Genomic DNA, 15,660 nt, shown 5'->3' with positions numbered 1-15,660 from the left:
ACGAGCTTCATGAGGTCATTACCTGAAATGGTCTCCAACAGTCTTGCAGAAGTTCCCAGAGATGCTGAGCTCTTGTTGGCTCTTTTGCCTTCACTCTGTGGTCCATTTCATCCCAAACCATCTCCATTGGGTTTAGGTCAGGTGACTGTGGAGGCCAGGCCATCTGGTGCAGCACTCCATCATCACTCTCCTTCTTGGTCTTCTTTAGCCCTTTCACAGCCTGGAGGTGTGTTTGGGGTCATTGTCCTGTTGAAAAGTAAATGATGGTCCAACTAAATGCAAACTGGTTGGGATGGCACGTCGCTGCAGGATGCTTTGGTGGTCATGCTGATTCAGTGTGCCTTCAGTTTTGAGTAAATCCCCAACAGTGTCACCTGCAAAGCACCCCCACACCATCACACCTCCACTTTTATGCTTCACTGTGGGAACCATGCATGTAGAGAAAATCAAGACACGGCCACAAGAAGTGGAACCATAAGTGGATGCTGTGTTATTTTTAACAAGCGCTATGAAGTGATAGCAGTTCAAAATTCTGTTTGAGATGGAAAGTTTGAAGCCACTGGAAGGACTGAAACTGGTGGGGATTGTGGCCAGCAACTGGCGGTGTTTTAAGCAGCAGTTTATATGTATATATGGCTGCCATGGGACTGGACTCTAAACCCGATGCCAGGAAAATTGCATTGCTGCTCACGGTAGCTGGTCCTCAAGCCATTGAAGTCTTCAACACGTTTGAGTTTGAGGAAATTGGTGACAGGAATAAGTACGACAAAGTGGTTGAAATGTTTGATGCACACTGTTCACCACAGAAGAACACAGTATATGAAAGGTATGTTTTCTGATCTCGGATGCAGCAACCAGAAGAGACTTTTGATTGCTTTGTGACTGATTTGAAGCTAAAGTCACAGTCATGTGAGTTTGGAGAGTTGAAAGAGTCTATGGTTCGTGATCAAATTGTGTATGGGATCCATAATAAAGGAACTAGAGAACGGCTGCTCAGAGATTCCCAACTAACTCTGGATGAAGCAGAAAGACTGTCATGCAAGTGAGTTAGCCCTGCAGCATGCAAAGACATTTAATGAGACAAGCGTCGCTGCAGTACATGATAGTGCAAAAATAGCTGTGGTTAAAAGAAATTAAGGAAGAATATGTCACAAAAGTCCAGCAAAGAGGATACAGTGTACTCCTGTAAGCGATGTGGTGCCAGACATGAACCCTAGACAGTGTCTGTCTGAAACCAAACCCAAATCGGTGCATTTAGTTGAAGTGACTGACTTAAGTGAGACTTTCTTTGTGGGCATAGTGTCACTTGGGGATGTAAAAACTGAGCATAATGAAGCAGAAGACAGTGAGAGACGCTCAGATTATGAAGACATGTGGATTATTTCACTCCCAATACAAGGAACTTTGGTGACACTAAGGATTGATACATGTAAACCTAATCAGCATGACAGAGATCAATGCTATGAAACCAAAGCCCAAAATAATAAAGAAAAGTGTACCTCTAAAAGACTACAATGGGAAGAATATTGAAAGCAGTGGTCAATGCAGACTTAAAGTGACAATAAAACACAAAGATTATGATGTATTGTTTAATGTTGTACCAGAGGGCCGTGAATCACTGCTGGGTGGCGTGACATCCAAAAGATTGAACCTAGTAGAAAGAGTGTACCACGTCAACTGTGCAGAAGCAGCAAGTGGACAGCGAGGAGCAGGTGACTCCATTGTACAGCATTATGAGGATGTCTTCAAAGGTTTGGGATGTCTACCATGCACTTACAGTATATAGCTGAAAGAGGATGCAAAGCCAGTGATCCATTCACCACGTAGAGTCCCAGCTCCACTGAAGGACCGTTTAAAGAAAGAACTGGACAGGATGTCACAGTTGCAGGTAATTACAAAAGTGGAAGAACCAACTGAGTGGGTAAACTCAAGGTGTGCATGGATAAAAGCAATAAAAACAATGATTTGAGAATATGCATGGACCCTGGCGATTTAAATCAAGCCATAAAACGTGAGCACTACCAGATACCAAAGCGTGAAGAGATTGCAAGTGAAATGGCAGGCGCCAAATACTTCTCAAAGCTAGATGCAGCACAGGGTTTTTGGCAAATAAAGCTAGATGAGAAAAGTTCAAAATACTGTACTTTCAATACACCTTTTGGTAGGTACAGATTCCTCAGAATGCCATTTGGCATAATCTCAGCATCTGAGATTTTTTGTTAGAGGGATTACAAGGTGTTTGCTGTTATGTTGATGATGTAGTTATTTGGGGCTCCACCCTACAAGAACATATTGAAAAACTGGTAAAGGTGCTGCAACGGGTGAGTGAGAATGGATTAAAGCTCAGTCATGACAAGTGTCACTTTGGTGTAAAGGAAATAACATTTTGGGAGACACATTCTCTGCTGGAGGTATTAAACCAGATGAAAGAAAAATAAAAGCAATTGCAACCATGCCACGGCTGACAGATAAGAGAGGTGTGCTCAGAGTGATGGGAATGATCAACTTTGTTGGAAAATTCATACCTAACTTGTCAGTGAGAACATCAGCACTACGGGAGTTACTTCGTGATTCCATGGAATTTAAATGGACAGCGAAGCATGAACAAGAACGGAATGATTTAAAGACCACACTGACAACGCGCCCAGTGCTTGCATATTAAGATCCAACTAAGAGTCTGAAAATCTCAACAGACTCCTCAAAGGATGGGCTTGGAGCTGTTTTACTTCAAGCTGAAGAGGGGAGCTGGAAACCAGTTGCTTATGCTTCTAGATCCATGACTATCTAGATCCATTCCAAGGCTGAAACCAAATATGCTCAGATTGAGAAAGAATGTCTTGGGCTTGCATATGGACTTGATATTTTTCACTGTTATGTACAGTATTAAATTGTGTGACTCAAGATCTGGTAGAAGGGAAAAACGATTGCTATAGAAATCGACATTATCCCAATTGGGACCATAAACATTAGCAAGAATGACTGGCTTATTGAATAGTTTACCTTGTGTTATAGCGGCCATTCTTATCCCTAAGAGTTTTAGACTCCCCATACTGCACATCTTTATGTATTAGAATAACCACTCCTCTGCTTTTACTATTGAAATCTGAGTGAAAATATTGTCTAGACTTTAAGAAGTCTAGACTGATCCTTATTCATCAGGATGGTTTCCTGTAAATAAGCAATGCGACTTTTCAATGTATTGAGATGAGAGACTATTTTGTTGCGTTTAACTGGATGGTTTAGTCCCTGGACATTTAGCTAACCAAAGTGGTGCTGGTCAGTGGTCCGTTTACTGAGGGCATAGTAAGAGTTTAGCAAAGAATGCGGTGTTGAGAAAATGTAGCCCATAAAGGAAGAAAATGGGAAGAGGGGAGATGTGTTGGGGTGGGGGGTTATGAACAAAGAAAAGCAAGGCACCGATAACTATAACAGCAATAGCAGTAGCTGTTTTGGCCATTCATAGTTACTCCAAACTATGTGTTGTCAGTGCAGAGAAAAAAAGGGTGAGCGAACAGTCCTGGCCCTGGACATATATCAAGCACTCGTTAACTTCTTCAGAACAAACTTCTTTGCACGTTTTGGGTCTTTAAAAGTAATTTAAAAGTAATAAAAGAGAACCTGAGATGAGCTGCTGTCACTTCTCATTCATTATTTATGATTCATTATCCACAAACTGGTTTTCAGTTTGTCACATTTATTTTACATGAAGAAGATGAACATAAAGTTAATTTGCTATGGTAACTGGAGGACTCAAACGCAGGACTCTTTCGCTCAAAGAAAGAACGGGGGTTTATTTACAAACAACAAGTGAAATGTGTGACAGTGGAAAAGTGCTATATACAAGGGTGCAGGGACCAGGTCTCCAGGGAATCCACAGGGAAAAGGAGGGTGAACACTCTCACTCTTCTTCTGTCTCATTAGTCTCTCACGCCTCTCTCACACTGGACTTTCCGTGAGGAACAAGAGCAGGTCCAGGGTGTCTGTACACAGGGAAACAACGTGTTAGCACAAGAAGCAAAAACCAAGGAAACTAAATTAGTAGTGTCCTAGCCAGGATTTCACTGACACGACTAAAGCAACAATCCAGCAAAGAGCGGTCTCGCTTCTTCCCTTAAGCAGAAACTGGTTAATGAGACGCAGGTGTTCACCATCTCTCAGGTATGTTTGGCAAAGGCGGGAACCCACAATGGACTCCGCCCAGGTGACAGAGGGAGAGAAAGAGAGACAGAGGGAGGGAGGGAGAGGGAAAAACAATACTAAAGCCCACTTGGAGCAGAATAATTCTCTGGCAGATCTGCTGGACCGAGATGAGTTACTGTTAGTTCTCACTCATTATCTATGATTCATTATCCACAAACTGGTTTTTAGTTTGTCACATTTATTTTACATGAAGAAGAAGAACATAAAGTTAATTCAACAGAGTTTTGTTTCATCCTCCTAATAAGTTTATGCACCATGATGTCATAATAATGTCAAACATATTTCAATAAACCATCAAATGCATTATTGTGTTTGTTCATAACATATTTTGAATATGTTACAATCACCTGGTACCATCTGCAGATGCAGAGACAATGAACAGCACAGCTTGAGCTACAACTCATGTTTGAAATGCCTGATTAATGAGAGCATGAGAACACACACACAGAGCTCCTCACTTCCTACAAAGAGTAAAACGGCAACTTTAAGGGAGTAAAACGATTTGAAATCAGCACCAACAAAAATATATCAAAATGTACCAAATTATATATGACTGGATATACAGTATTTATATTCAAGTCCTATTGTTTTCACACTAACTGTCTGATTTCTGTATTCTTTAATTAAAGTTGGGATAAACATTGAATAACATTCTCAATAAACTTCTTCAGATTTCAGATTGATAAACTACATTCATTCAGTTATTTATTTATATGTTTTGTTACCAGCTCTGTTTGCCTCTCTGACTGGTTTTCAGGCTTGTTATTGATTTGAATGGTGGATTTCTGCCTGCTTCTGGTTTCTTTGACATTTGCGACTGCGCCCCTGTGAACCGTTAACCTGCTTATTGTCAGCATGACTATTGATCACAGTCCTGAAAGATCATGTGTGATCAGCAGATGATGTGAAATGCTGATCACCTACCTGACTTATTGAGCTGTGCTAATACTTTGAAATTCTTCAGCTCACAATCTCAACATGTTAACCAGACCAGGCTTCACATGATAGATTTTCTATCTGCCTCTCACCACATAAAGCTCCTCAGCTGCACAGGGAAGTTCTTCAGACGGCAAAGAAAGTCATTTATGCATTAGCATCTCCTGAAGTGTTGGAAAAATGTTAGTGTCTCATGCAAAAACACTGAGTTATGATATTATTTGACAGATTTTTAGCAGCAGGACAGGAGTTTGTGTTGTCCAGCAGACAGAGGTCCACTCAACACTTCACAATTCTCTAAAATAAAAAGACAATTTTCCAGAGAAGTGAACTGTTCATTTTTAAAACTACAACTAAATAGAGCTCCACTGAAATCTACTGACTATTCTGTTTATAGTGTGTTTGTGTGCCCATGCGTGAGGGGTGGGGTATATAAAGTACCACAATTTCCCTGTTCAGATTCTGTCGAAACGTTAGACTGCTGATTTTACAAACTATCTCAACAGGAAGCCGTCCTGAGGTGAGTCACATTCACATTATCTTTAGGAGGAGAACAGTTTTAAGGAAACTGCATGCTCATGAGCACAAATCAGAATTATGAGACAGGAAGTTACACAAAGAAGTTTTACTGATTTCTTTGTTTTGTTTTTTTTTTTTTTAATTTTTTTAATGTTTGAGGTGCTTTTATATGAATGACATGGATGTTGTATAAATGAAAACCCAATGGAAATGTTTGTATTAACTTTAATTAACTGAAAGACCCTGATGATGATGATAGATTCCAGTGTTGAATCTAATATATGTAACAGTGTTTTTTTCAGGCAAACATCAGTAATTAAATTAAACCCCTTTTTCACTAAAATCATATTATTGCTGAAATTACAGAAATGCTTTTCTGTTATTGTTTCAAAACTACCAAAGATCTGTGTGTGTGTGTGTGGGGGGGGGGGGGGGGGGGGGGGGGTGCGTGTAAATAAAAAAGGTTACATTTGTTAGCTTATATCATGTTAACTGTTGGAAATAAGTACCAGATACTGGTGTGTTTCATTCAGGTCAGTACTCAATATTTTATGTGATTGTGCTGCTGTTCACCTAACCCTAACCCTAAACTCTTGTTGACTTTACAAAAAGTTAATACAATTTACATCAATGACAAATTGTAAATAAAGTACTGCAGTCCTTTGCTCTCCAACCATTATTTGAATGTTTTCAATTTTAAGGTGGTCAAAATACAAGATATTTGCTAAACTATTATATGCAAAAATCTGTGTTTATTTACATAATTTATTTACACCAAAAACAATTTGTGTATTGGCGATAAGCAGTGAGAGGTTTTCGTAGCAGTAATGCTGATTGGTTTTAAGTACCAAATTCTACATTCAAAAATAATTTTATATTGTCTGGGAGATGGAAATGAACATGTGCATTTCAATAAAATCATCCTTTTTCTGAAAAAATGTATTTGAGTTCTACCGAGTTGGCTTTGAAATGCGCTGTGATGCATTTTTAGGTTACATTTCTGATGCCAGATTATGTTTAAATAATTCAGTTCAGCAAACGTTTTACCTTTAGCCTTGTTTTCATCTTTAATTTCAAACTGATATAAGAGCAATGTTAACATGCTGCATATTCAACAACTGTTTTTCTTTACTGCAGAAAAGAGTGAACGAATTTATTTCAGCAGCTCCGTCACACAGAGAGAAACCAGAGATGGATTTTTTCACTTTTGTGATTTTCAGTAACATCTTTGTCTTCCCGCTTTTGACCATAATTGTCATCTGTTGTGTGGTATGTAAATTTTGACTATCATTAATCACTTTTATATCAGTCTGACTGTGAATGATATGAAGAGTCATCTGAACACATTTGGAGTGCTGCAGAGATGAAAACATTTAATCATTATTTTGACTAATTCGATGATTTTGATCATTATTTTGATTTTAGATATGACATTCCTGTTGCTCTATAACTTACAATAAATAAAGAGGTGAACAAACACAGTATGTAGCCGTGTAGCAGGCAGGTTAAGACCCAAAATGCAGGACTAGTAAACTCAGAAACAGCTTAATAGCTGGTTTAATGCGAATCAAAGTGCAGAACAAGGAAAGTAGGCTGAACATAAACTAAGAACTCTTTCACTAGTAAATAACACAGAACTCACTGGATGCACAGCTCGAAGGAATGAGGGGGGATGAGACAAAGAGAGACTGAGACAGGGAACTAACACTGAGACAAACCTGATAAGGACAAAAGGGAAAATAAAACATGGAGACACGACTGACCTGAGGAACCACAAAGGGGAACAAAGAGAGACCAAATACAGATGAGACTAAAGGACAGACAGGGAAACACAAGGGATGTTAGAATAACAAAGGGTCTCAAGGAACAAAATGAAACCAGGAAAACACTAAAATAAGATACCAGACCTGGAAAAATAAAGAAAAATAGAGTAAAAAGACTTGAAACTTAAAAACACTGAGTCAACGACCTGGGATAAACGATGTGGGGTTCATAGATAATTGGCAAACCTTCTGAGAGAAACCTGGTCTTGTTAAGGGGAGAAGGCATCCATCCCACTTTGGATGGAGCAGCTCTCATTTCTAGAAAATTTATTAAACCCCCCAAAATATGACTATCCAGAGTTGGGACCAGGAAGCAGAGTTGCAGTCTTACACGCCTCTCTGCAGCTTCTCTCCTCCTGTTACCCCCCCAAAAACCCATCTCCATAGAGACTGTGTCAGCTCCCAAACAGACAAAAAACAAACTAAAAACCAGCAACAAACAACTTAAACATAAAAAATCACAAAGAAAGAACAGTACAGTATCCACATCAGAACCAAAAAGTAAAACAGTAAAATGTGGATTATTAAATATTAGGTCTCTCTCCTCCAAGTCTCTGTTAGTACATGACTTAATAATTGATCAACAAATTGATTTACTCTGCCTTACAGAAACCTGGTTGCAGCAGGATGATTATGTTAGTTTAAATGAATCAACACCCCCGAGTCATTCTAACTACCAGAAATCACGAAGCACAGGCCGAGGGGGCCGTGTGGCAGCAATTTTTCACACCAGCCTATTAATCAACCAAAGACCAAGACAGACTTTTAATTCATTTGAAAGCCTGATGCTTAGCCTCGTCCACCCCAGCTGTAAAACTCAGAAACCAGTCTTACTTGTTATCATCTATCGTCCACCTGGGCCTTACACAGAGTTTCTCTCTGATTTCTCAGACTTTTTATCTGATTTAGTGCTCAGCTCAGATAAAATAATTATTGTGGGTGATTTTAACATCCATGTAGATGCTAAAAATGACAGCCTCAACATGGCATTTAATCTGTTATTAGACTCAATCGGCTTCTCTCAAAATGTAAAAGAACCCACCCACCACTTTAATCACACTCTAGATCTTGTTTTAACATATGGCATAGAAACTGAACATTTAACAGTGTTTCCTGAAAACCCTCTCCTGTCTGATCATTTCCTGATAACATTTACATTTACAATAATTGATTACACAGCAGTGGAGTGTAGACTTCATCAAATTTTAATCATTAGAGAAAAAATTACCAATAATCATCCCACAGATGTAATATTATCTACAGCTACTCTTAGTACCATTGATGTTAAGTTAGACTCTTTTTCTCCAATTGATCTTTCTGAGTTAACTTAAATAATTACTTCCTCCAAACCATCAGCGTGTCTTTTAGACCCCATTCCTACAAAACTGCTCAATGACGCCATTAATTAATGCTTCAATCTTAAATATGATCAACCTATCTCTAATAATCAGCTATGTACCACAGGCCTTCAAGCTGGCTGTAGTTAAACCTTTACTTAAAAAACAATCTCTAGACCCAGCAGTCTTAGCTAATTATAGGCCAATCTCCAACCTTCCTTTCATATCAAACATCCTTGAAAGAGTAGTTGTCAAACAGCTAACAGATCATCTGCAGAGGAATGGCTTATTTGAAGAGTAGTATGTATTCCATTACTCAATGAGAGTAACGTATTCTCAATACTTTGGATTACTTAATATATTATCAAGCTTTTTACAACTACATGAATGTACTATTGCTGTGTGATTTATTACTATTACTGAAGGTATACCAATACCAACTAGATTTTTAAATCTTAATATAAAATGAGTAACAGTAGGTGGACATTAGGTAAGGCTGCACTTTTTGCAGTGATCTCGTATAGAAAATTATTCCGTGCATATATAAAACTGGTCCGCTGCTACGAACAGTAGTAAAGGGACCTCTGGCTAATACGTTGGATTTGTGTCGGGCTCGTTGTCTGGGTCAACTTTGCTAGCGAGAGACAGAAAGAGGCGTTGAAAGGCTGCTCCAATTGAACTTATTGTTTCAGAGGAAAACACTTACTTAATTACAGCTGGCCCACCCTGCTATGCCTATAACACTCTGCCTATTGCCTTCAAATTAAATAATTTGGATGGATGGATGGAATTTTAAAAAATATTTTGTCATGTCATTATGCGGGCTGCAAGTAAAGGTGACATGGGCCACGAGATTGGGACACAGTCATTAGAGCCTCTTAATGAATGTTTTGTTTGAGTTTCCATCGGCGTGGAATTACCAAAAATAGAGAGGGAATAGCCCAACGTATGAAACAGGAAAAGACCGCCGTGTAATCCCTTTATTTCAACAAAGTAAATGTATTCTGAATACCACCTTTTTAAAACGGTAACTGTAATGGAATACAGTTACTCATATTTTGTATTTTAAATACGTAACGCTGGTACATGTATTCCGTTACTCCCCAACACTGTGAAGGTTACAAATGATCTTCTTATGGCCTCTGACAGTGGACTCGTCTCTGTGCTTGTCCTGCTAGACCTCAGTGCAGCGTTCGATACTGTCGACCATAATATCCTATTTATGGAAGCCCGTTTCCGCCACTAAAAAAAAAAAAAAGGATCCATAACTCAAAATTTCGAGTTATTTTCTCGAAATTCCGAGTTATTTTCTCAAAATTCCGAGTTATTTTCTCAAAATTTCGAGTTACTTTCTCAAAATTTCGACATATTAACTCGAAATTTCGATTTATTAACTCAAAATTTTGAGAAAAGTAACTCGAAATTTCGAGTTAGCGCTGCCAATCAGTAATCTACGTGAATGACGTCATTTCCTCGTTACCCGGAAGCTGAAGCCCTCAGCTACAAATGCTACAGCTAAGCTACCGGTATTACATCCAGTCGTGAATGCACAGATTGCTGAGTGTTTTCAGCCTGGCTTCACAAATGATGAAATCCCTGTGTTATTAGCTGAATCACATGGTGTTACTATCAGCAAATGTACTCGCGAAAGCGCCAATTTGTTGGGATCCGTTTTTGAGTGCGCGTTCCTCTGCGCCATATGCTTCCGGGTAGCAAGAAAGTGACCTCATTCACGTATATTTTTGATTGGCAGAGCTAACTCGAAATTTTGAGAAAAGTAACTCGAAATTTTGAGTTATGGATACTAGCTTTTTTGTTTTTATTTAGTGGCGGAAACGGGCTTCCATACCTATTAGAGCGATTAGAACATGCTGTAGGTATTACAGGTACTGCACTGCAGTGGTTTGTATCATATCTATCTAATAGACTCCAATTTGTGCATGTAAATGGAGAGTCCTCTTCACACACTAAGGTCAATTATGGTTTTCCACAGGGTTCAGTGCTAGGACCAATTCTGTTTACATTATACATGCTTCCCTTAGGCAGCATCATTAGAAGACATAGCATACATTTTCACTGCTATGCCGATGACACCCAGCTCTATCTGTCCATGAAGCCAGATAACACACACCAATAGTTAAACTGCAGGAATGTCTTAAAGACATAAAGACCTGGATGGCCGCTAACTTTCTGCTTCTTAATTCAGATCAAACTGAGGTTATTGTACTCGGCCCTGAAAATCTTAGAAATATGGTATCTAACCAGATTCTTACTCTGGATGGCATTACCTTGGCCTCCAGTAACGCTGTGAGGAACCTTGGAGTCATTTTTGACCAGGACATGTCCTTCAACGCACATATTAAACAAATATGTAGGACTGCTTTCTTCCATTTGTGCAACATCTCTAAAATTAGAAATATCCTGTCTCAGAGTGACGCTGAAAAACTAGTTCATGCATTTATTACTTCCAGGCTGGACGACTGTAATTCATTATTATCAGGATGTCCAAAAAACTCACTGAAAAGCCTTCAGCTAATCCAAAATGCTGCAGCAAGAGTCCTGACAGGGACTAGAAAGAGAGAGCAGATTTCTCCTGTTTTGGCTTCCCTTCATTGGCTTCCTGTTAAATCCAGAATTCAAAATCCTGCTCCTCACATACAAGGTCTTAAATAATCAGGCCCCATCTTATCTTAATGACCTTGTAGTACCATATCACCCTATTAGAGCACTTCGCTCTCGCTCTGCAGGCCTACTTGTTGTTCCTAGAGTATTTAAAAGTAGAATGGGAGGCAGAGCCTTCAGTTTTCAGGCCCCTCTTCTGTGGAACCAGCTTCCAGTTTGGATTCGGGAGACAGACGCTATCTCTACTTTCAAGATTAGGCTTCAAACTTTCCTTTTTGCTAAAGCATATAGTTAGGGCTGGACCAGGTGACCCTGAATCCTCCCTTAGTTATGCTGCAATAGACATAGGCTGTTGGGGATTCACATGATGCATTGGACCATATCTGTTATTAACCTCTGTCTCTCTTCCACAGCATGTCTTTATCCTGTCTTCCTTCTCTCACCCCAACCGGTCACAGCAGATGGCCCCGCCCCTCCCTGAGCCTGGTTCTGTCGGAGGTTTCTTCCTGTTAAAAGGGAGCTTTTCCTTCCCACTGTCGCCAAAGTGCTTGCTCATAGGGGGTCATATGATTGTTGGGTTTTTCTCTGTATCTTTTATTGTACAATCTACTGTACAATATAAAGCGCGTTGAGGTGACTGCTGTTGTGATTTGGCGCTATATAAATAAAATTAAATTGAAAATAAATAGTAAGTCAAATGTACTTCATCACTAAAACCTCTGATATTAACATCACTGTTTTTTTTGTTCAAAACTTGTTTGAGATAATATAACATGCTTCTCTTGCATTTTTTGACTTTTATAAATATTTCTGCAGGTGCGAAGAGATCGGGCCCAGATCATTTATTACACAAACCTCCTCATCTCCAACGTAATCCAGTTCTGTGCAAGAGTCTATTTGATGCGCAGACCAGAAATATGTCATTATGACATCGCCATTGCTTTTTACTTCATTAGTGTGATGGCCAATGTTTATTTCCAAATGTGCCTTGCTGCTGAAAGGTAACAGTGTTTATTACTGTGTTTTTGTGTACTTGCATATATTTGGATACATATTCTGTGATATTTAGAGAAATCGTCTGTTTTCTGTTGCAGATATTCCCTCATCGGCTGCCCACTGCTGGCCTGCATCAGACAAATAAAGCGTTCTCTGCTGGTCTCTGCTCTGGTCTGGGCCTTTTGCATTATCACTGTAGTTCCTGCCACAGTCTTTGAGCAGTTTATAATCCCCCCTATTTTTGCCCTGCTCCCTGCTCCTCTGTTCATTGTCTTCTTAGCTGGAACCATCAAAGCCCTGCGTGCTGCCACCTCAGTGCCCACAGAGGAAAAACGGAGAACTGTAGGAACTCTTGTTCTGTTGCTGTTTAACTACTGTCTGATGATTGTGATTCAAATATGGTTGGTTTGGTATTCCCTTTCTCACGGCTGTGGGCCATTTCCCTTTCAGTGCTGTTTCATAGAAACTGTTTTTTGGGGTTTGTTTCTGCTACATCCTTTTCTGGACTTGATTCTGTCTGTTTTCATGCAGAGAGGTTGCATTGACAAGCTGCTGGCATGTCTGTGCTGCTGCAGGATGGACAGCACTGCAGCAGCTGTCAGAACCACATCAGTGTGACTGATGGTAGCACAGAGAGGTGGGCTGATGTAGTCAGACTTCATTGGAGACAGGAAAATTGAGAAAATCGTTTGTGAAATTGCTGATGAATTAAAAAGAGAAAATTGTTATAAGTGTCAGCTGACAGTAGATTTAGTTTCTGTTTTTTTTAATTGTTTATAATATTAATTTCTTTATATCAATATTACTTCGCTTTCATATTCAGATAATATTGTCAGTGTTATTCAGTTTTTATTTCTGGACATGTTTGTGTGCCCTCACAATATTTTCTTTTCTGCTAATCTGCTGAGGAAGGGTGAATAAAGTTTTAATTGTTATGCATAAATAGTAATATTGTGCTGTGTAAAAGTCTACCAGTATGTGAATTATTTTTCATTCAGCTTTCTTGTGTTCTCACAGCAAGAGAAATTATTGCTTTGGTTTTGTTTTGTTATGATTATTTGATATAGTTTGTGTTGACTCGTTTGTCATTCTTACAAAAGTAATAAATCAATAAAAGGTAAAAAAAAAAAGATCATTAAGATCATGTAGAGTGAATTGTCATGTCATCAGTTAATGCCATAGTGTCTCATTTATAGAACGTATACTTTTATGGTGGTGTGTTCACATTTTTGCTTTTGTAACCCACATAAAAGCTTTAAGAAGTCATAGAAATGAGGAAAGATGGACGGCCTGCCCAACCAATCAGTAAACAAAGGTTCCAGTATGTTTTGACCAATGGGAATGCAGCCTGCTGCTGTATGTCCCACCTACCTGCTCTGTGTTCCTGCTACCTGTGTGTGTAGTTGTGTGCTGGTAGGTACGGAGCCCCGCAGGGGACATGGGAGAAAAAAAAAATTAAGACGGACTTTTGCGAGATCTCGCAAAACAAACTCGGGATCTCGCAAAAGTTTTGTGAGATCTCGCAAAAGTTTTAGCTGCCAGCTCGAAGCCGACCGGGAGGTCGAGGCACGATGTGCCGGGAAAGCGGTGTTCCTCCCGGCTGTAGTAGGTCTCGACCTCCCGTTAGCTTCGAGATGGTGGGTGTCAGATCTCCGAAAACGTCGGAGCACTTTTGCAAATATGTGATGTCTTGTAAACCGAGCAGGTATCTGACGTTTACACAACTACATTCACGCCTCAAAATATCTTAAAAGTGTATTTTGTGACCCATTGTTGGAATTCAACTTTTGCGAGATCTCGCAAAACTTTTGCGAGATCCCGAGTTTGTTTTGCGAGATCCCGAGTTTGTTTTGCGAGATCCCGAGTTTGTTTTGCGAGATCTCGCAAAAGTTTTGCAAGGTCCTGAGTTAGTTTTGCGAGATCTCGCAAAAGTCCGTCTTAATTTTTTTTTCTCCCATGTCCCCTGCGGGTCTCCGTAGGCAGGAGAAAAAGAGTGATGTGCTGCTACATTTACTTCACGAGAGGCTGCTGCACATACGTTTGCTGGTTATTAGCTATCTTCCAGAAGTAAGGTTACACTTGAAGCACAACTTATGTTTATTTTTATTCATGTTGATACGTCATATTAGTCTCATTAAAGAGAAAAAAAACATGCCCCGTTACGTTATTTAGAGCCCCGCATGTTCCGAACGAGAGACGCCATACCATTGTCTTCGGCCGTGATGCACTAAGATTGGTGAGCACATGTTGTATGTCTCAGTTAGTTTTAGTCTGTTTTGCACTTTATAGTTGAATAACTGAATTCACGTGAATTAATGATTAATAATTGTTGTATTTGCAATAACTTTACTTACTTTGATTAGTAGGTTTCATATTGTATTTGGAAAAGTGTTTTGAAAATTATTGAAGTTATGCATAGTTTGTATTAGAGAGATGTTTTATTTTTATACATTTGAGTATTTCAATTACAAACTGATGTCAAATATGATGCCACAAAATCCTAAATTGTGGATTATAGCTAGAACAGCATAATTAATATTTTACCATATTGATCATGATGGCTGCTTTCTGCCTCTGCATGTTCTCTTGGAGATGAAACTGAGAAAGATCTAGAGTCAGACGCTCGACTTGAAGCTTGTAATACACTGTCCTCGGAGGAAACCTCTGTTTCCTGAGATTCAACAGTCTTACTCACCAGAGTCAACAACAGTGTTACTCCAGAGGGTGGAGGACATGTTTTCTGCATACCAAAAGTACAATTTTCTTTAGCTTTATTTACAGCTTAGTATGCGTTTCTAATTATCATCTGTGGCTTAGCCAATCAAATGAAGTTATTTTAAAATGATCTTGAACAATATGCCATCTTTTGAAATGGGACTAGATCATAACAGCAATGTGTGAAGGAATGCGGAGTGATCAGCGGACATCACCAAGATGGCGCGGGCTCTTGAGCTAAAACAAAGTGAGCAGCTGCTCGGTGGAGCAGAAATGTCCCCGAACTTCTCACAGACAGTTTGCTCATCAACAAAGACTGTAGAGCAGATAGTTAAGTTCATACATACTAAAAAATTTCTTACAGTCTGGCTACTGATCACAATCACATTCACTTCTCTTCACAATAAAACAGGATACTTGTAAAAATGAACCATATATAATGCAAGTGCTCTTTCAGACTTATTAAACACATTGTGCTGCTTTTAAAAGGAATACCTTTTGTTTTCTAAATA

At 39.3% G+C, this 15,660-nt stretch overlaps 1 protein-coding gene across 1 annotated transcript; it reads left to right on the top strand.

Moving 5' to 3' along the window:
* The first annotated feature begins 641 nt into the window (after positions 1 to 641).
* Positions 642 to 13,094, top strand: LOC146375361 (uncharacterized). The gene is made up of 3 exons (XM_084947898.1): positions 642 to 826; positions 12,394 to 12,438; positions 12,532 to 13,094. Exons 1-3 carry the CDS (start codon positions 642 to 644, stop codon positions 13,049 to 13,051), a joined length of 750 nt encoding a protein of 249 aa, XP_084804024.1. The 3' UTR covers positions 13,052 to 13,094.
* The last annotated feature ends 2,566 nt before the right edge of the window (positions 13,095 to 15,660 follow it).

Source organism: Perissodus microlepis, chromosome 13 (assembly GCF_051167445.1).
Source record: "Perissodus microlepis isolate ML-2025 ecotype Zambia chromosome 13, ASM5116744v1, whole genome shotgun sequence".
NCBI lineage: Eukaryota > Metazoa > Chordata > Actinopteri > Cichliformes > Cichlidae > Perissodus > Perissodus microlepis.
This window is presented reverse-complemented; position numbering and strand designations above follow the sequence as displayed.

What these genes read in the sequence shown, in the direction of transcription:
- LOC146375361 (XM_084947898.1), top strand. Translation starts at nt 642, where the DNA reads ATGGGACTGGACTCTAAACCCGATGCCAGGAAAATTGCATTGCTGCTC. An exon ending in AAGAACACAGTATATGAAAG is followed by an intron (nt 827 to 12,393) that starts GTATGTTTTCTG and finishes TTACTTCATTAG; the next exon opens with TGTGATGGCCAATGTTTATT. An exon ending in ATGTGCCTTGCTGCTGAAAG is followed by an intron (nt 12,439 to 12,531) that starts GTAACAGTGTTT and finishes TTTCTGTTGCAG; the next exon opens with ATATTCCCTCATCGGCTGCC.